The sequence below is a fragment of the Eretmochelys imbricata genome, chromosome 11 (assembly GCF_965152235.1).
Source record: "Eretmochelys imbricata isolate rEreImb1 chromosome 11, rEreImb1.hap1, whole genome shotgun sequence".
In the NCBI taxonomy this organism is placed as follows: Eukaryota; Metazoa; Chordata; order Testudines; family Cheloniidae; genus Eretmochelys; species Eretmochelys imbricata.
Genome location: NC_135582.1, coordinates 65,057,913 through 65,079,669, shown reverse-complemented (window position 1 = coordinate 65,079,669; position 21,757 = coordinate 65,057,913). Strand labels below are relative to the sequence as shown.

Here is a 21,757-nt window from a genome sequence, read left to right as displayed (position 1 = left end):
GATTCAATTTAATCCCATGATTCTGAAGCACAGATCGTAACTCACCCATGACTTCAGTCAATTCCCAAAAGGGACACGATATACATATAAATATTATGCATTTATATCTACACATGCAGAGTCATAATTAGTGCATATTCATATAACACACATAGAATGGCACCTTTTTAAATACAATCTCAGTGTGCAGAAAATATATTCTTTCATCAGGTCTATTCTCTGCAATATCCATTCCTAGTTTATAGGAATGTGAAAATATGCATTATATATGTTTACTTAAAATATACATTTCCAAGTGCACACAGAATAGATATTTGCATCAATTAAGTTGTTGCCCTGTACTAGAAAGTCCACACATTCTAGCTGTGTTTTTTTTACATAAATTGCTTAATATATTTAAGCAGAACAGATAGTACCATTTATGTCATCTACAGACCACTCACCCCCTGCCCATCTATCTTTGAGCACAGCATGTGCATTCTTTCCTGTAGTATGTAGTATATTTAGTTTTATACAGAATCACTATTTTTCTAGCACTAAGGTACTATCTTACAGAGTGCAATGAAACCAGCAGACAAAAGTAAACACTGCTAAAGCCTGCAGTGCTAAAAAATATCTTTCTAATCATTCAATGGTATGTGCCATTGCTATGAGGATTAGAAAACACAGTCACAGTCCTGTTTATTTAAAACAATCTTTAGTTCAATATCCCTGGTCAGCATTTTGACTGTCAATATTCAGTCATGCGAGTCTTTGATTCAGATACTATATAACCCTTCTGAAATTACAAAAATAAACTTTTGGGGGGCACTGTTAAAGTGGCTAACCTCAAAAAGGTTGGGTTTTTTTCAGTCTACTATATTAAACTAATGCATGTTACTGGAGAAGCTGAAGACTGCAGTAGATTTCTGGCAGATCAAGATTTTGGGAAACAGAGATGTGGCCGCAGAATTTTTTAGAATTCTCTTCTGGTCTTTGCAGTCTGCCCTGAACCAAATTAGATTTGCCAAAAAGGCTTAGCTTATTTTCTAAAACATATTTGCCAATCTGTAGCAAATAGGTTGTTAGATATTTTCCCTTGTTGGATATAAAGTGCTCTTTTTGATTAGTTCATCAATAGTTATCAAAAAACTCTATGGAGAAGGTACAGTTTCTCTACCAAGACTCTACATTCTCTCTCCTCCCATGCTAATGCAGTTCCCTGACATTTAAACATGGGACTCATCTAAGTCAACATCAGTCTCACCAAGCTCAACATGCGTGAAGCTGAAGTGGCTGGTAAGGAGGGGATTCTCCATCCCATTGTCCTCGCTGATGTGAAGGACAGTGTCTCCATGTTGCAGTAAGCTGGTTGTCTCAAGGCCTGCAAAGTCCTCTGTATCAGAGAGCTGTGTGGGTGGGGTGCTATGTACTTGTGCTGGCCGGGGCTCCAAATCCTCCTCTGTTTCTTTTTCCTTCTCAGTGGGAAGCGCCTCACTCTGAAATCAAGGAGAGCTTATGGTCAGGCTCCACTCATGGGAAGAGAAGGGGGTGGGGGACAGAATATAAACCAGCGTGTGAAAAATATATTCAGATCTGTAAACTAATAAAGGCTAATCCATAACTGCCCCTTGGTTTATTTGAAATGTTTAAAAGGGTATAAAACCCTAAAATGTTATGCAAAAACAGTTAATTTTTTTCTGGCTGGTGAATTTGTAGTGGAAACTACAAAGATGACATTGCTTAAAAGGACAACGCAATTTGAAATTATTTTTTTCCCCTCATAACTTTTCCAAAATGTTTTTTTCTGTCTCTTCTGCACATGGCCAAGGATGTATCCCCCTGGGGAACCAGATAAAGAGACATCAGAAAAGAAACCTTTGTCTCATTGGGCTGGCTCTAAATTCTGGGTTACAATTTGTAATTTACTTACACAGCATCCTTCACCCATTAGTGATGTCTAACACCTGCTTTTTCCAGCAGTCAGTGCACGACAAATAGCTTCTTTCTAAAGGTATCCTACTGCAATCAGATATATGATTTACTCTAGCTAGCGTGAGTACCACTAGCAGTGAAGCTGCAGTGGCATGGCTCTCAGCCTGCACTATACAACCCTGTCCTGGACCCTGGGTACTTACGTGGGTGGCTAGTCCGTGCTCAAGCCCATGTGCCGCAGCTCCACTGCTACGGGCACTGAAGCTAGTTAGATTAACATTAGCTCAGGTATGTCTACGCGTGCTGCAATCACACACCCTGTCGACATACTCAAAGTCTGGCACCTTGCTACTGCAGTAATGTGGTTTTGGTAGAAATCCTTCCATACTGATGCCTCAGTCTACCCTACCCCAACCCCCATTCCTCAGAGACCAATGTAGCTGAGGAGAGAGTTGAATTAAAACTTTCCTGGTATAGAAGGATGTGAGAGAAAAGATCTGTACAGACAGGAGGAAGAAGACATAGGATCAGTCAAGCTAAGGACATGTCATGATGAAGTGCCAACGGAAGTGGAAGGAATGAGAATCAACACAAAGATCGGGGAGCTAGCAATTTAAACAAGAAGTGGCATGGGTAACCACCTCACTGTAAAGAAAACAGACTCTGCAGTCTTCACACACCAACCACTTCTCTTTACGGCCACAAGTGAGATCATTAGCCATTTTCACTATTTTTTCAGCAGCTTAAATCACTAAGTAGAGAGGTACTGCATATGCATGTACCCACTAGAGATTGAGCAGCTAACCTACTTTCTGACTTGTCAGACGGGTTACCTGGCTGGTGGTTTGGCTATGGAGATCAGCAACAACAATGGCAGGTGAGGTGGTCAGCACAAGTTTATTCACAGCTTCTGGCTTGCTGACTTCTGTAGGGCTGCTCCTGCTGCAGCTAGGTTGCAGGGCTGGGATGGGTGTAGCATCTGTTGTTGAAGATGTTGTTGCCTCTGGCTGAGTTTCAGTGAAAGTCACTGATCGCTTTTGATCCACTGTGGGACCAGGATGTGGGGAAGGATAAATACAAAATTACTCCAATGTAGAAAAAAATATCAGAATATAACAAACGCTTTTATGTTTATACGGTGTCTTTCATCCCAGATTTCAGAGTAACACCCGTGTTAGTCTGTATTCGCAAAAAGAAAAGGAGTACTTGTGGCACCTTAGAGACTAACCAATTTATCTGAGCATAAGCTTTCGTGAGCTACAGCTCACTTCCTCGGATGCATACTGTGGAGTAGAAGATCTACTTTCCACAGTATGCATCCGATGAAGTGAGCTGTAGCTCACGAAAGCTTATGCTCAGATAAATTGGTTAGTCTCTAAGGTGCCACAAGTACTCCTTTTCTTTTTTCATCCCAGAGTGATTTACATATATTCATAACTGCCATGTGAGTTAGCTATTATGATCCTCATTTAGATGAGGAAACTGAGGCACAGATGGTTAAGTGACTTGCCAAAGGCTGGATAGGAAGTCTGTAGTAGAGCTGAGAATACAATCGAGAGCTTTTGACTCCTATTTCTGAACCTTACCTAGAAGGCCACCAAGCGGGAGTAAAGAGCAAGCAAAACATAGTTACCTACACTGAAATGTACCCATTAAAGTTAATATCCTTGCCCTTGTTTTTAATTATGGCTAAAGATTTAGATTGTAGCACATCTCCTGCAGCACTGTTCCTCTTAGGACCATCTTGATTCACTAATGCAAGGAAAAGTCCTGCCTGCTAGATCACTAACCAATGTGCTCTGCACAGGCTTCCCTTGAAAACCACTTGGACGCTTCAGGAGGTGCAGAATTCAGCAACTGCCTACCCTATTGAGCAATGTTAGCCACAAAAAGAACATAGCACCAGTGTTCCAAAGACTAAATTGGCTCCCCTATTTGCTTCTATGTTCAGCCTTTAAAGCCCTGTATAGTTTAGGTCCTCGCTATTTGAGAAACGTTCTCTCCTCCCATGTTCCACCAGGACACCTGGTGTTGGCAGAGGCAGTCTCACTAGCAATCTCTAGAGTTGCACATCTGAGTGCTGTTGACAGGGCATTCGCAGTGGAGGACACCTGACTCTTAAATCCTCTATCTATGGGTGAGAAGATAATTCAATGTCTATGTCCATTCAGATGTCGGCCTTTGGAGAAACTACCAATTTTGTGGAAGTGTTTTTTTCTGATGTGATGTCTGCCCTCCAGAAACTAGACTGAAACCACTAAAATTCACATCACATGGACTACTGAAGAGCAGCTGGATGATAATTGCCAATTCCTACCTGCCAGGGCTAGACATGAACTGATAAAAGACTATACATCTCATTACCAATCCCCCGAAATGATCCAGAACTTCTCTTCAGAACAGTCTACAGCAAGGGTGGACAAACTTTTTGGCCCGAGGGCCTGATCTGGGTATGGAAATTGTATGGCCAGCCATGAATGCTCACAAAATTGGGGGTTGGGGTGCGGGTGTGGGGGTGAGGGCTCTGGGGTGGGGCTGGGGATGAGGGGTTGGAGAGCAGGAGGGTGCTCCGGGCTGGGACCAAGGGGTTCGGAGAGCGGGAGGGGGATCAGGGTTGGGCAGGGGGTTGGGGTGCGGGAGGGGTCAGGGGTGCAGGCTCCAGGCGGCATTTATCTCAAGCAGCTCCCAGAACCAGCGGCATGTCGCCCCCCTCCGACTCCTACGCAGAGGCGCAGCCTGGAGGCTCTGTGTGCCGCCCCATCCGCAGGCACCACCCCTGCCCTGGTTGCCAGCCAATGGGAGCTGCAGGGGCAGTGTGCTGCTTCTACGCATAGGAGGGTGAGGGGGGACATGCCACTGCTTCCGGGAGCCGCTCGGAGATGCGGGATGCACGGAGTGGGCTCCCTGACTGGAGCTCGAGGGCTGGATTAAAATGTCTGAAGGGCTGGATGCAGCCCCCAGGCCACAGTTTGCCCACCCCGGTCTACCTATGTACCTTTCACACACAGTAACCTGTCTTAGAAGGAAAAACAAAATCTAGTAGCTCCTACTTTAAAATATTAGATGCCAGCTGTGGAAAAGCAGAAGTTGTCTCACCACTTGGTTTTGTTTTTGGCTGTATACTTCGACGAGTAGTTGAAAGTCGAGCCCCGTGATGGCTACGAGATTCAGTTTGGGTCTTCTGACGTGAAAGAAGAGGTCTTCGTAGCTAAGGTACACAAAGCAGAGTAAAGTTAGACCAAGGAGATACTAATGTACAACTGAAATATTCACCTTTATGTGACTAAGTCATATCATTTATACCATTCTCCTACGTACAGCCACCAATTTTTCTTTTTGTGGGTATACGTGTTTTGGCATCTTTAATTTAGACATCAGTGTAGTATAAAAGCAGGTGATGAAATAATGGCACTTCATACCAATTCAATTTTAATGCAGTGACCTTTGCTCAAATAATATAGCTATAGGGGAAAGGGTTTGGGGATTTGAAATGAAGCATAACTTCTTGCTCGGTGGTTTGGCAGACCTGAATGGTTCAGCTTGCCCACGCACTTCCTGCTAATTCAGAGGATTGTGATGTGGTAATACATTCTGGGCAAGGGGAACAGAAGATAGAAGATCTCAGTAGCAAATGGACTGCAACAAATGGAAATTGTCATGTTCACTTCGTCCTGTGATCTTACCTGCCGGAGGCCTCTCTTCCTTCCTAGTGGTTGCTGAAGAAGAAGATTCTGTTGTCCAGGTTCGCTCTGCACACTTGTTACCCTGTTAAGTGTTGACAGTACAGTATTAGCACAACCATAAAAGTACAGTGGCTGATTAGAATAATCCCTGGCAATCATGACTAAAAACACTAATGGCACAGTCACTTCAAAGACAGAAGCATCGTCTTTGAAGGATGGGGGAAAGTATCCGCTGGGTTGCAGCTTCCAGGGTTTGGGAAGGGGATGGGAGTAGGAATCATGGCATTCAGGACTAGGCCACACACAGGTAGCACAGAGCTATAAAAATTGAGATTTTCAGTTTTCAGTCATTGATTGATGCATCCCATTCTGCAATACCCACTTCTCTGTGTCCTTTGTCACATTGGCGTACACAGACAAAGGGCAAGAACGCCATTTTATTATCTCCGTTTGTTTTTTGGTGAGGGTAGTTACACAGGCCTATTTCTCCCAACTGGATTCCAAAGCCCTCACCTCAGGTTTGTCTTTTGGTTTCAATGCCATTTAAATAAATGAAAACGAAAAACGAACACAACTGACAAAGGTTCCGTTCACATAAAGGGTGCATGACTTATGCAAACAGGATGCATTCAGCATGTTTGCAGCCTCAAGTCTCTTTGTGGCTAATGAGCAAAATAAATACAATTAAATATAAAAACAAATCTACAGTATTCTTTTAGGCCTTAATACGTTGTCAAAGAAATCTGAATAACTGAATTAAAAGTAAAGGCGCTTTAAAATAGAACAGACTGCTAAATGCTGTAAAGTAGTCTGTGTTACTGTTCAACTAATTCCTCTGTTAACCTGAGATGTGTAGCAGATTGTTCTTCTCCTCAGTCCTTTTCACTATACTGTATTATTCCTCCCAGTTCAACCACAATCAGAGTTACTCATTAGCAGGCAATGGTCACAAATGTTTTAGTTGAGTGAGCTGAATCTGAGACAGGTACGGTTGCAATGGTAAGTAACACTTAGATGAACTTCTTTCAAAAGGGACAGCTGCCTACTTGGGACAAATCCGAACCACTGAGGCATGCATCCCAATTAAGCAGCTTCTAAGATTGTTTAGTATGCACTGCTGAATATTCAGTGCGTTCTGGCATTGGCATGTCTTAATCTAAGAAAAAGAACATTCCCTTCTTCTCACTTTTCCGGGGCTTTCTTGGATCTTCCCTGGAAAGAGGTCAGAGCCTCTAGGGAGGTGTGATTTGACACAGAGCCTTACCAGGACTGGAGGAGAAAAAGACAAAGCTAATACTTTTGTGGGTTCATTACAACAGCATGGCCAGGAGAGTAGTTTAGCTCAACACCAGAAAATAATGTATATTTGGGTCCTTTCTCTCTTGGACAACCCTTTCAAAAGATATCACCATCCTCTAGAGCAAATACTCAGCACAGTGCAATTTGATTTACAATGAAACATTCTAAATGTCAAGACGAGACTATGCCCCTATGATCTGCATGATCCCACAAGCTACTTCTAGCTGCCAGCATTACATTCTTGACCCAGACAATGGCCCTACAGCACATACAACTGCTTAGACTGCAGTAGACTCCAAAAGTGATACATCATCAAGGGTATCAAGGCAAATAGGCTGAATTTACATTTTTCCTCACATAAGAAATCCAGACAGTTTGACATTATATGTATACATTCTGTTAATTTTCTGCTTCTAGAATTACTTGAGAACTTGGCTCCAGCAAATATTTAGCGACTCAGAGATAGATATTAACATGTGAATATTTTCTTTAAATAGAAAAAATATTGAACCTCAATTTGTTTCTAAAGAGGCTGCAGAATATATATTTAAAATGGTGCAATAAAAAGTTTCTGTTCAACCCAGTAGCTAAATACCATTGAGTTATGGTAAGATTGTTATTACAGTTTCTGAGGAAAAATGATGACATTTAGTTCTATGAATGGGGAGACCGACCTCTGACAGAAAGACTAAAATTATGTTAAATGTAAATCAGGGGTTCTCAAACTGGGGGTCAAGACCCCTCAGGGGGTCACGAGGTTATTACATGGGGGTCACGAGCTGTCAGCCCCCACCCAAGCCCCACTTTGCCTCCAGCATTTAATATGGTATTAAATATATTTAAAAGTGTTTTTAATTTATAAAGGGGGTCACACTCAGAGGCTTGCTATGTGAAAGGGGTCACCAGTACAATAGTTTGAGAACCACTGATGTAAATAGTCTATTACAGCAATGACAGGTTTCAGAGTAACAGCCGTGTTAGTCTGTATTCGCAAAAAGAAAAGGAGTACTTGTGGCACCTTAGAGACGAACCAATTTATTTGAGCATAAGCTTTCGTGAGCTACAGCTCACTTCATCGGATGACGAAAGCTTATGCTCAAATAAATTGGTTCGTCTCTAAGGTGCCACAAGTACTCCTTTTCTTATTACAGCAATGGAACAGGCATGTCAAAAGGCGAACATAACGAAAACACCTTGAAAAACTCATTAGGTAAAGATAATTCATTATACTTGTGAGTGTGATGTTACCATACTACATGTATGTTAGACATAAGGAAAAAACTATTCCCATGGACTAATCTGTGCATTAAAGACAAACAAAAAGAGATGAGTGACAGAAAGGTTGGATTCAGTTGCTTTTCCTCTCTGTTGGCCTGGGTTTAAGCCTCACTTACATCAGATGTGAAATGAGTTTAGTGTTCTAGTGGACAGACTTATGCCGTCACATGAATTGGCATAATTCAGAGTGATCTTATGAGCGTGAACGGCAGACTGGAGGTAAAAGTTGGGGGAGTGCTAACAGTGGAATTTGGCAGGAAAACCTGCACAGAGCCCCGCCCTATCCTTTTTACTTTCCTATATACTCAGATTCACCCCACATTTTGAGAGAGAGAGAGAAAGAGTGCAAGTGTAAGATGAATGACTGAATTTCCTGAAATAGTTATGATTCCATTATGGTTGTTTTTTCCTCCTCCAGAACAGCAACAATAATCTGGCTTCAGTGAAAATTAGTTCCAAAGGGTCTCTTGACTCCATATGTACCCTCCCCTTCTTTTCTGCCTTTCATTGTCTAATAAACAGGACCAAGAGTGCATTCTTGCTTTGTTCTTGGTTTGGAGCAATCATTATATTTGGGAGGTCAGTTTGTGGAGACGCTACTGAACTGCTTTGAATCAAATCCAATGCCATTTTCACATGACATAGTTTACTCTACTTCTCCTGTGAACCTGGCATCTACGAGAGGATTTTTGTTGGAGCACATAAACCTCATTTGTTGGAGCAGAACACGCTTGTAAACTTTCCTGTCTATCAAGTGTGCTCTACTGGGTACCTATGACAAGGTGCCATGTCCCCATAATCATGTTACATGGTTAGCACAGAGACAGACAGACAGACAGACAGACAAACAAGCTGTTCATGAAAAATAATTGCCAACCGTACAACAAATGTCAGGCCAGTGTAAAATTCATACCACACAGAACATACTGGAATAAGCATTCTCAGGTTGGCATTTATGAGAAGTTATTTTCACAAATAACAAGAAATAATGCAACAAATAAAAGTGGGGGGGGGAAGGGGGAGGGGAGAAGAACAAAAACCAGAAAAAGCAAGCAAGTACTGTAGCTGTTAAACTATATTAAATGGACTTTAGTGGCTGCCAGACCTTCAGATAACATCCAGAATGCACCTGCTGAACTTCTCAAGACACCAGGCATGACCTGGGATTTCAACAGACTGTCAAATTTCCTCCACATTTGCCCTGTTGATATTAATTTGCTCTAGTTTTCCTTATTAATCATGAATAATTTAAAACAAGCATAATTAGAAATGTTGAAATGGAATTTTTTTGTGCATCAGCTTTCAATGATAGAAAGTTCTTATTCTCTTTTCCCTTGTGCTTTGGGGAAATCTTCCATCTTATGTCAAGTTATAACCTCAACAAATCACGATGCTCAATAAAAGAGTTCCCCCCCACACACACACCCTTTCTGCATAATCTTGGGAATTTGAACGTTATTCTCTTCCTGTGTTCATTGCTATTTACCTATGTAACTCTAATTGGTACAAGCACAAAAGAAAAATTACTTTATTGTTGTCTTTATTTATTATTGTTCTTTTGATTTATTTGAAATTCCTGGTTTCCATAATGTTCTATTCTTTGTTTGTTTCATTCCATCAATTGTGACTAAATATCAGCTTCTGAATTCAGTATGCTATCCTAAGCAGTTTTTATTCCTGTGCTCTAGTGAAGATCAAAGATATCTAAAGAAAAATCTTGGCCTGTTTTATTTAAACTAGTGTTCCTGAATAGAAGAATGTATTTATCCTCTGCTACAACAATGATCTCAATAAGCAGCTGTACTATCTCTCTGTTCTTTTGCTTCTCTCCTTTACAGAAGGAATGCAATTTGCACTTTTAAATACACACAATACAGCTAAAATGTTGCTTTTTTCATTTTACACAGAACTATAATTGTAGCCTTTTCACAGAGATCAGGTTAATTATCTTGAGTCTCTTTTAAGGACTGTGGAATAAAAGTGTGGAATAAAAGTGTCATTTTTTTAAAACAAAGAAGTCTATGACTATGTCTTCAAAAAATAACAAACCCCATCAGAAATAGTCTCTCTGTAGAAATCTACCTCACCGAACATGCCAGCTGATCTTCTCCTTTACTGAAACTCTGTAACACAGAACAATACAGGAGATACAAACCTGTTCTGGGCAAAGGTTGATGCGTTAGTAGCGAACGGAACTCACTGTGCATATGTTTAGACTTCACAGATCAACATGAATTGTTTTGACATTGATCTTGTCAGCTGGCTCAGCTGTCTTAAAACTCCAGGACTTGTCACCAAGAGTTGCTGCGTAGCCTGACTCCCATTTATCAGAGTCAAGACATTTCACAATCAACATTAGGATGTGACTCAACCTGCAGGTCAACCGCCAAAGGTAATCAGGTTTTCACACTAATAAAGTGAATGCATTTAACTTCCTCTATAAAGAAATATTTGTTTGTTTTTTTCTAGGCTTCTGAACTATTGCTCAGTTGACTCTCAAGAAGACCGGGTTCTTAATGATCTTCTTTGCAAGAGTAATACATTTTGCTATAAAGTAACATCCCTGCCTCGGCCAAAGGACAAATGTCTGTTCTTTACAACACCTTCCACATTACCACCAATCAGAGACTGATCAAGGCAGGGCACACAAACACAAGTGACACTATGAATCATGGGGTTGATCTCAATGACACATCCAACAACAGACTTCATTTTCCATTTTTCAACATTAAAATAAAACTGGAGAAATCTCAAACAAAACAAAATTAATTCACAAGAATACCTCTCAACACATCCTCATCTTTAGGCAAGAGTGATAAAATAACAAAGAGTGATGTGGTATATTTCAGGGAGCAGACTGTATTCTCCCAGTATGTGGGAATGCTCTCTGAGAATGAAATAAGGAGCTTGTGATGAGTGAGAACTTCCCCACCTCATGAGGATCAGTTGAGAGGTATGACCATAGTAGTACACCAGGAAGAATGATTAACATGGCTGAGCTGACTGTTAAAGGTGCAGTCCTCCTTTTAAAATCTTACGACCTACGTATTTTAAAGGCACAGTAATAACACTGTTTGTTAATAGCATCTGCCTGAAAGCTCTAAGGCTAGTGTTTGTAGAATGACAAAACTTTGTAATAAGTGGGGATTCCTATAAAGGCATTCATAGGGAACTGTATTTAACATGGCTTATGAGGATTAGTATTATTAATGAATGCTAAAGAAAATAATAATGATTAAAGTGTTTCTTGATGGTAATGTTAGATTAATATAAGGACAGATTTTTTAAAAAAGGAGGTCCCCAAACTGGTTCTCATAAAAGGTTACATTTAATGAGGTGGTGAAAATAATGCTTCTTTCTTATGTCTTCAGAGCAATAGCTAGCAATGGAAAAATCCACAACAGGCAGACAAATATTTTAGCTTGGAAGATTTTTCTTTTTTTAATTCCCTCACAGTTGTTAGGAATTAAAAGCTGTTGGCAATCAACGCTGAAAACTGAAGTCGGGTTACTACACCTTTGACTTGCAGGCCTGAGTATCGATGAACAACAAGAGACAGACATGGAAAGAGAGACAAAGGATAAAGAGAGAGAGACAGAGGATATAGGGAACTGATTATTTCCCAGCACAGACACTGACAGACAGGTAGTGTTGACACTGTACCTAGAGAGGCTGCCCTCAGCGGCCAGGCTCTGGGAGTCATCGAGGACATTAGGTTCACTGCAGGAGGGGCAGGGAGATGAAGCATTTAGGGAAAGAAAATGCAAAAAGCATGCAATTGTCTCTGTTTTCAAGAAAAAAAAATATCAACGGAATAAGAAAGGAAAAGGAGGACGGTAAAATCATTTGGTCTTGCACTGGGTCATCAGAACATATGACTCAAGGCGTTGAAAGAGGAACATCTGATCAATCTAATTCTGGATAAAAGGAGCAATTTACAAATGGAGGCTATGATACATGGAGACCTCCAAAGCGATACAATACATTGCATGAGCTAAGAACCTCACTGAGGTGTGATTCTAGTGCAAATAAGGGAGGGGGATGATGGGGCTTAGAAAGTTTTCAAATCATGTTGCTGCCTGTATTCCCTGTGATGGTATTCTGTTTACTTCCAGTTTCATTTAAGATCTTCCCCCTACAACCACCCCATAAACTCAATTATTCAGGCTTCTCCTTGAAGCGCGAATCAATTTATCATGAGCTGCAGAACAACATTCTAGTTCTGATGCCATTAAAAGGCCAAACTGCAGGAAAGCATGATCTTGCATTGTAATGAAACTGTAAGTAAACAGCTGGAATGTGTACTGGCAAATCTGTCCCCAGTCAGGCTGCCTCAACAGCTGCCTACTTCCCCTGTTAAGCAGGAGCAACCAGCAGTATTCCATCCTGTTCACTCATATGTGAAATATGAAAGATAGAAAGAGGTCTGGTGGATTACCAGCAGGAAAGCAATAATATTACTATACATGTATTAGTTCATTTATTAGTTTGCATGTGTAATACACTCAAAAAATCCCAGAGACCATTGCTCATCCATGACTAAAATGGGTATGCAGCTGAGAACAAGGATTATGTTTGCTGGGCCAATGAAATATCTACTTTAAACATTAGATTGCATGCTTAAAAAGCTAAGAGTCCAAATCTATATTGCAATTACACTACATTATTTTTCTGAGCATCACCAATTAAAAAGCACCACAGCCCACAGGAAAAAATTTATAGTAAAATATACTTATTTTAAAGACACTAAGGAAATGGAATGAAATGAGTTTAAAGGTGTCCTCACAAGCAGTGTCATCCCTAACCATTCTGGGGCCCTACGCAGCCCAGCCCAGCCTCCCCCCCATGGGGGAGGGGGTGCCTCTCCGGGGGGGGGGGGAGGGAAGGGCTGGACCCCGGTCTCCGTGCGGGGGCAAGAGCAGGCTTGAGGGGCACGGGGGAACCGCCCCCCCAGCACTCACCAGTGGTGCGGCTGGGGCCGGGTTGCTACACTTCCCGCCGGCGGGGAGTGCAGGCCCCGACTCCTCAGGGGAGTGGGGGCGGGACTGAGGCGGAGCAGGGGCTTTGGGGAAGGGGTGGAGTGGAAGGGCTAGGGCGGAGGAGGGGTGGGGGCCATGGGGTAGAGGTGGAGCAGGGGTTGGAGCAGCACGCAGCTGTGCAGGGCACAGGAAATGTGGTGCCCCAAATTTCCTGGTGGCTTACACAGCTGCGTACTTTGCGTATGGGTAGGGATGGCCCTGCTTACAAGTACCCTTTATACAAACTCTGGGATAAAATTTGGAATAGCTTCTAGTTCAACAATTACCTCCCTTATCTTTGCCGGTATGTACTATAGCTGTTTCTTTTAGCTGTTACATGCTCCACACACTGAGGGATTTCTAACTGAATTACAAACAAGGCTGGGCAAAGGGACAATGGCCAGTCATAAGATAACGCAGAATTCACATTTTCAAGGTTTATAAAAAATGACATAGATGAATCTATACATTGACCTTTTATCAGCGCTCTTTGCAAATCTATGTCACATATAAATAAAAAATAAACATTGTTTAATGAAAAATAACAGAATTTAACTGGAAAAATTCTTGTTCATCATCTTCTATGTCACACACCTGACTAATGAGTGCAATGTCCAATACCCAAATCCTCTCTCTCTCTTTCTCTCTCACTCTAAAAAGAGGCATCCAAGATTAGCTCTAACAGACAGAGAAGTTTATGGTTTAGAATAATCCCACTTCTCTTTCTGCCATTAGCTAATGTCCAGAGGAAAACTAATTTTTGTTCTGACTTGGGGTTGAGATTGTACTGAAGAAACTTTTCCAGCACCCTGGGATTTCTCCCTACTCATTTTAAGTGTTGTATGCAGGACTCTGGCTCAGAATGAAACCTCTAAGTGTACTCTGCACCCTGAAATCATGCCTATACCTTTGAAATCCACCACATCAACAGGCATGGCATTAGCAGAGAAACAATAAAGATGCTGTCAGTTTCTCAAGGGAACGTTTCTAACAACGAAATGTCGTTCTCATGAAGGTTATGCAGTATACATTGCATTGAAGAATTGTTATTCTGCGGCAAGTATTTGCACTGACATCAATGGGACTACTCGAGTGAGCAAGCACTGCAGGTGGATGATTAGCCTTTTAGTACTGGGGTAATGAATTTACCACCCTCACCCTGCTGCTGTGTCTGAGTTACACACAATATACCTTTGGAATGTCTGCTCTGGAGAACAGAGTGGGAAAGGAGAAAAGCACATGTTGTTACCTTTGGCTGGGTAACATGCCCACCTCAGCCTGAGGTGCAGACATGCTGGAGATATGGCTGGAGAACCGCCGCCTCCCAATGGCACCCATAAGGTAGGTTTCCTGTTCACTTACCACACTGGGCATGCTCACTGAGTCATCTAGAAAGGACATGGGAAAGAGACCAAAAAAGAAAAAAATTCATCCAAAACACCAATGACACATTTAAAAGTTTCCAGGTAATTCCAGATCCTGTCCCATGTTCATGCCTAGTGCACGCAGAACTCTCTAAGTCACTCAGGTCCGACACCGCAAACATGTGCATCTGCTTAACTTTTCTATCACAAGTAGCCATAGTAAAGTAACACATGTGCATAAATGTTTGCAAGCTCAGGGCTTTAGACTGCAGGCCCTTTGGAGAAGGGACCCTCTCTCTGTTATATATTTGAACATTCTTTTGGACAATGAGTTCAGGGCGTTTAGATGCTACCACAGTACAATTATTATTTTTAAGTTATCCAACAAAATATGAGGCCTCTTGAGAATGAAAACTATAACTGGACATTTTGCTCATAAAAAAGTTAATACATTTCAAGATCCAGAAAAATCAACCTTATTAAAAGATTAAAGGAAAGAGGAAGAGATGTACAGATGCAACAGTGTCTAACTTGCAAAATGCAGTATTTTCTCAAAATGCTGATCTTATATTCATGAAAATATGGGTGAACTTGCACAAAATAAGTGTCACATATGTTTAATTTTGATTAGAGCTGGCTGAAATTTTCAATACAATTTTGAAATTAAAAAAACCTGACCAACTCTATACATAGTCGGAAAACAGAGGACAAATTCATTGAAATTTTTCCATATTTTAATTTTTTTTTACATTTCAAAATAAAAACTGGAGAATTTTTCATGTAATATTTCTATCCCCCCCCCCCCACATTTTTTACCAGCTCTAATTTTGATATGTTGGGATAATCCGTGGGTGAATTTATTCTGATAAATTCCTGTTTCTAGAAAAAAATATTGCATATTTATATTGTAGTTGGATTTAAAGAGGGCATGTATCATTCAAAAATAAATCCAGTACTACCTATATTTTCAGTTACATCCCAAGGGAACCTGAAAGCTGTTGAAGTTTTAATTTCTTCTTATGAACACCAAGATGTGGAAGTTTTTCTGCATTTAATTATGTGAATTTGAATGCTATACCAACGCTGCTGCATTTATTTGATAAAAAAAAGTCTGTGTATTTGTAACACAAACACAATAACTCTCCTATGACATTGGAGGATTCTTTTAATCAAATGATCACTTTTGACCTGCAACCCAACAAGTAGTTTAAATACTACTTATAGAAAGGTTCATGATGCATGTTGTTCCTCCGACATGCCATTAACTAAACTGCCTCAATAGCTTCTCTTTTAGAATTAATTTTCCCTGGAGAATTTAGGTTCATTTCTTTGGGTTATTTTGGTGGCTCTCTCATGCTTCTTTCGGCATGTCAGTCAGCTTTAAATCAGACTGGGGGGGACAGTGCTGGTGCTAGAGTCTTTACTGGCCTAGGCAAACAGGAAGATGTCTATTCATCACAGCTGGCAGTCACTTGTAATGAATCGAAGACTGTCACCAGAAGATACCATGGTCACCAACTACAGTGTATAGAAACCAGGACACAAGCTGTGCAATGTTTTGTAATAAATCCTTATGTATCAAGTTTCAGGAGGAGCACTCTCTCTGTTAGGGACATCATCTCCACACAACAAGCTCCTACACTTTTTCATATTCTAGGGCCATTGCCTCTCTCATGTCTGAAGTTTTCTGGGAATAGGCAGTTGCCCCCAGCACCAAAGGTGAGTGGCAAGGGTTTCAAGCCATTAGGACAACCTCTGTACCACCAGAAGACAATCAAAGCTACATGAGTGGGAAGCCCAAGCCTCCTGGATAGAGATGACAGGGGCTCCTGGCTGATGGTTTTGAAAGAAGCCAGGAGCTTCTTGGATGTTTCTGATATCAAAACTTAATTCAGGCAAACTCAGTGGTTTCAGTGAGCTTCCCTTCAAACTCAAAGTGAAACTCAGACTGTACAAATCCACACAAACTATAAAAAACTAAACCCTCTCTGCAAAGAGACACCAGGATGTTTCATACAACTCAGAACCTTTTCTGCCTCTATCACTGGGTATAAAGGAGTGGAGTATTGGCTGACAGAAGTCTTAAGGCTTGATGTCCTCTGTTGATCAGCTAATGTATTACAAAATGCGCACAAATGCTTTATTAGGTCCTACATCCCAACCAGCATAGACACTAGCCACGGCTTGAGCACACACAGTGCAGGTACAGGTACACATAGAAGCCCGTGGTTCAGAGATGAGCAGGAAGTGCACAGCAAGCTGATACTGCTGCAATGTGATGCCTGCTACACAGCCACCAAATTGCTCCTGCCTAGTAGCAGGATTCAGGCCAAAGGGGGGACTGTTTAGCTAAATGCCTTATCAGCATTGTGAGGACTGCCATGTCTCTTCTGCTTTATTCACGGTCTACACCTGCACCTTACCCTTCCTCAGCCCTGTGCTCAAGAGTATGGAAGGAGGCACCTAAGGACTTGACATTAACAACTGCATAGTGCGGCGACCACCCCTAACGCTGAACCACGTGCCCGCATGTACCCTCTGTTCACACGTGTGCTGGAGAGCAACAGCCTTTTCCTCCTGGCTGTGCACGAAGAAAGGGCTTGCAGCATTAAGGCCTCAAGCAGTAAAGAGTCCCTGATCATTCTACTGCCCCAAACAACACCCTCTTCTGCCTGTACAGCAGAGCTGGGCCTGGGCAACGAGGGGCCGCAACTGTACTCTGATCCTGCCCCGGCAGCCACATACTTTCTTCATCCTCCTCATCGGTGCGGCTCAGAGTGTCCTGCGAAGCCTGATGGGAAGGCTCGCTGTCCTGCTCCCAGACAGTGCCGGTGCCCGTGTTGGAGCGGGACATGGTAGCGAGGCTGAGGCGGTACGCGGAGGTGGAAGTGCCCACGGTGCTGATGGAGGTCTTCCCTTGGTAGGCTGCACAAAGTGGAGAAAACAAAGCCGAGTCAGTTCCAAGGCTGAAAGAAATATTGTTCCCCGTAGGGCGAGGGCATCTTCCTCAGCCTGGGTTTAGGGGAAAGGCGAGAGAAGTGGGAAAGTCAGAGGGCCAAATGGCCTTCTGCAGCGACTGTGAAAGAGAACTCTACCACTGCTTGTGCTTACTCGACACCAGATCAGTACAACTGTACCAGCTCAGCTAACCTGCAAGACACCTTTATCACTGCAAAGATTTCTTATGTTCTCCCTGAGCCATATTGCCACATCCACTGCCCCTCTGTGACGTTTAGCAAGCAAGGCACATTATTATGGGGCAAAACACATAGAGCTACTTTCTTTCTGAGAACAAAGTACTCGATATAAAGTTTCCCACAGTCTGGAAGTAATGACTGCTCTCTAGTGGTAGCAAATGTACACAGCAAAGGAGAAAGTTTGCAGAAGTGGCCACTTCATGAATGGTCAGGAGTTTTCCCGTTGATTTCAAGGGCGTAGATTTGGGCCAAAAAATGCTCAGCTGTCCTTTCACAAGGAAAAAAGAAAATAAATATCTGCTGCTGATAAACAAGTAGCTAATTCTAAAAGAGGGGAGCTGAGACTATCTAGATTTTAAAAACTACTTTCACCTCTACAGCCTTGGTTACAGTGCACTTTGGTCAGTAGTGACTGAAAGAGGTTACCACCTGACAGCTGCGTGTAGGCATATGAGAAGTGAGATGGTGTTCTTAGTTTAGTTAGTGGAGAGGTGAATGTAACAAGGCTGCCATTACAACTGGCCGTAATCTGCACTTTCGTTGGCTGTCTCAGCTGACGGGGCAGTAATTGACAGGGCATGAAAACCAACCCTGTCGCCCTCAGTGCGTTGCGGCACATTAACGAGGCAGTGCAGGGGAGCTTTGTATGCTGTACCTCATCTTTTCATAAAGAAGGGGCTTCAGTCTCCAGGGCTGCCAGGCTAGCACCTTTTGCAAGCACAAAACTCACTTTAAAAACATAATAAATTACCATGCATAAAGCACCTGTTGCTGTGGGTCTGCTGTTGTACCCCAGTGCACCCCAGAAGAGAGGACGAAGCAGTCAGAACAGTTCCATGCAGTGCCTTTCTGTTTTTGTAAATTCCATGTATTTGCGATAGAAGCGAGAGCTGCACATTTCTATGCATTTAAGTTTCCATATGTTAAATCAAGTTTCGCACACAGAGTGCTATACTATGGGCAAAACTATTGACTCTTGCTGTGCGTACCCACACAGAGGGGTAAGAAATCCTCTTTCCTCTGTGTGCGAGCATCCTCCCCCTCCCAGAACAGCCTTACCTGACCCACTGTGCACTGCCTCCTTCAGGATTTTGAGCTCGCTGTTGAATTCCGTGATGAGGGAGCTCTTGCACAGAGGGCGTGGTATGAAGCGCCTCTCTAGCTGGTCAGCGATATGTTGCCGGGCAGTCATCTCCTCGTGATTCTCTGCAGGTTGGGCCAGCAGCTGACAGAGAGGCATAACAACCCCTGTTAGCAAAAGAACACTCCAGCATCACAGAGAAACACTCTGTCCCTTTCCAACTAGCTCATGAGTGTCTGGCATCAGAATCCCTTGGCTGCTTGTACACCTACAGGCTGAGGATTTTTGTCCTTGTATGTAAGAAGTTGATACAGCAACAAGCAGAGGAATGTTATCTACCTAGGGATGAGCTTTGTAAGTGCATGTGAAAACACAACCGAACACGTAGGTTTTTTCTCAGGTTTATGGAATACTGTATGCTTATCTGATTCAATGTACATTGAAACCAGTCACTGTTGCTATTAATATACTAGTAGGTAGGAATCAGGGCTTCCTTGTGCTAAGCAATACATTTACACACAATAAGAGACAGTCCCTGCCCCAAAGAGCTTACAATCATAGAAAGGTGGGGCTGGAAGGGACCTCAAGAGGTCATCGAGTTCACACCCCTGCGCTGTGGCAGGACCAAGTAGACCACCCCTGACAGGTGTTTGTCCAACTTGTTTTTAAAGGCTTCCAATGATGGGAACTCCATCTATACATGTCAGCGTAAGTAGTAGCAGCCTGGGCACACCGAGTGCCTGTCCATTATCAAGAGCTGTGTTTGGCTCAAAGCCAAAACAAAGTGGAAGGCGCTTCCAGTCAGACAAAGTCAGTGCAAAGTTCGCCCCCCGATCCAACCAACAACCCTGTTTAAAAAAATCTTCTCTTGATACACCATGCTACCCATCCCAGATCCTGTTCATTAGGCCCACACAACCCCCTAGTGGCCTGGTTTCTCAGGGCTTGTGTTCACTGCAGAGTTAGCCGAGGCTCTTACTTGGGCGTTGCCCCTAATCCAGCTCCCATCCACACACAAAAACCTCTGACCTGAGGTTGGTGCTTCCAACCCGGGTTAACTGGCCCATCCTGGGTTATCGGGTTAAACCCAGATTCTGCTTTCACTAAGGTGGGTAACCCATCCACTTTGCAGTGAGTATGCTGGCTAACCCACTTGAGTGCCAAGTGTCATCCAGCACCTTCCCATAATTTCTCCATCATGTGCCAAAACAGACAGACAAGTTCTCCCACAATCCACTGGGAGAGAATCACAGCAGCACAAAGAACCATGGGATGTCCCCTAGAAGTCCCAGTGACCACAAAGCAATGTTGGGGGTGCCGTGCAGCATGGCTGCTCACACCCGGGCTAGGCTAAGTCAGATGCTGATCATCCGGGCTAACTCTGCAGTGAAGACGTACTCTTATTGGCTGGGGCAGAGAACTAACCCTGTCACCAGGGTATCTAGGAATTGCAGCTCACTCCTTCACAGATCTCCAGTGTGTGCCCACCACAGACGTCGACAGTTACTGCTTAGAGCCAGGGAAAAGAGTGGGGCAAGTGTAAGGCCCCTCTGGCCTGTCCCACTGAATACTTTTAAAATGTTTCTCATTCTGTCACTGGGCCATCCAGGAATTAGACAGGCCTTTGAGTTGGGGGAAGAAGGTCCCTCATGCAAGATTAATTCATGAGGGGATAGCTGGTTTATGAGATCTCTCTACCAATCCCAGGCTTCATCATATTATTTGGCAAGCCAGAGTTTATGGGGAACTAGCATTTGGATTTTTCCATACACAGATCTGACACCTGCAACCACTAATCTGACATTACTACAAACATTAGCCCCAAAGCTGAGCCAATTAATATAAAGTCACCTCAATAGTGGCCACTTGTGACCTCCTTTCTAAGGCTCTGATCCCAGGAGTTGACGAAATTCCTGCAATTACCTTTGAAGTCACGGGGTGGTGCTCAGTGCCTTGTGGGATAAGGCCGTAACAATGCAAGGTGAAATGCCTGCCCAGTGAGTAAGGATTCCCCTGTTAGCACCTTGAATGCTGACCCATGAGAAATCTTCCTGGCTTGTGGAATGCTGAAGGCTTCCTTTACTGTGCTTGTATGTCTGCCTGAGAGAGCTACTACCCAGCTGGAAGGTGGAGGTTGAGCTGATGGATAATTGTTGTTTACGCTAATATCCATTATTACATCATCGACATCATCATCAACCTATCCAAATTCCAAGAGAATTTCAGGAGGAGGTGATGAGTACCATTCTGCACCAATGTGGTGTTGTGGATCTGCTGCATTAGAATTCCCATCATTGTAACTTACTCTTTGAGTGGCCCCTAAAATCCACTGTAATGGATGCTCCTTAGCTGCAATAGGGTCTGTACACAGGTCTACTAGAGAACCAAGATCTCGGAAATGCCTCCAGCCATCCTTCCGAGACAAAGCACAGAGTCAGGGGTCATTTCCTATGCAAAAATACTCTTCTCCCCAAGACCGCGGTTGCCCCCAAAGCCCATGTCACATTCTCCTTGCAAGACAGTATGGGGTGTCTTGCCTAAAAAATATTATCTAATGACGCAGCTGACACTAGGGTGAAAACTGGTGTTACCTTGCACTGAATGAAGGGCCGCAGAAGCACGAAGATAGGGATCCGGGTGCGAACAATAAAATCCAGGAAGTCCCAGAGGGCCAGCCCTCCCACCTTGCGCAGGGCCATTTCTTTGACTTGCAGGCTCAGCCAATACCACTGGCTGCCAAGCTGGCGCTCAAAGCACACAAGGATCACCTTCAGGGCTGCAGGGGAACAAATGCCAGCATGTGTAAAGTGCTGCAGAGCCAGAGCCAGAGCCGTTAACTCCAGCCTTTAACAGCTGGAGTATTCGCAGTGAGCAGTGGAGTGCACACACACCTAGGCCAGTTTCTTTACCATCAGCTGCCAAC

At 43.0% G+C, this 21,757-nt stretch overlaps 1 protein-coding gene across 3 annotated transcripts in view; it reads right to left on the bottom strand.

Moving 5' to 3' along the window:
* Positions 1 to 1,208: 1,208 nt before the first annotated feature.
* The window catches only part of UNC80 (unc-80 subunit of NALCN channel complex), a 187,411-nt gene continuing 166,862 nt past the window's right edge, over positions 1,209 to 21,757 (bottom strand). For 2 of the 3 annotated variants that reach the window (XM_077829945.1, XM_077829944.1), the window contains 9 exons: positions 21,426 to 21,610; positions 18,813 to 18,978; positions 17,302 to 17,481; positions 14,442 to 14,580; positions 11,838 to 11,894; positions 5,598 to 5,679; positions 5,011 to 5,122; positions 2,748 to 2,959; positions 1,209 to 1,478 (listed from right to left, as the gene is read on the bottom strand). In XM_077829945.1, the coding sequence (XP_077686071.1) occupies positions 1,209 to 1,478; positions 2,748 to 2,959; positions 5,011 to 5,122; positions 5,598 to 5,679; positions 11,838 to 11,894; positions 14,442 to 14,580; positions 17,302 to 17,481; positions 18,813 to 18,978; positions 21,426 to 21,610 (1,403 nt within the window). The remainder of the gene's footprint in view (positions 1,479 to 2,747; positions 2,960 to 5,010; positions 5,123 to 5,597; positions 5,680 to 11,837; positions 11,895 to 14,441; positions 14,581 to 17,301; positions 17,482 to 18,812; positions 18,979 to 21,425; positions 21,611 to 21,757) is intronic. The other variant, XM_077829946.1, reaches the window with a different exon arrangement.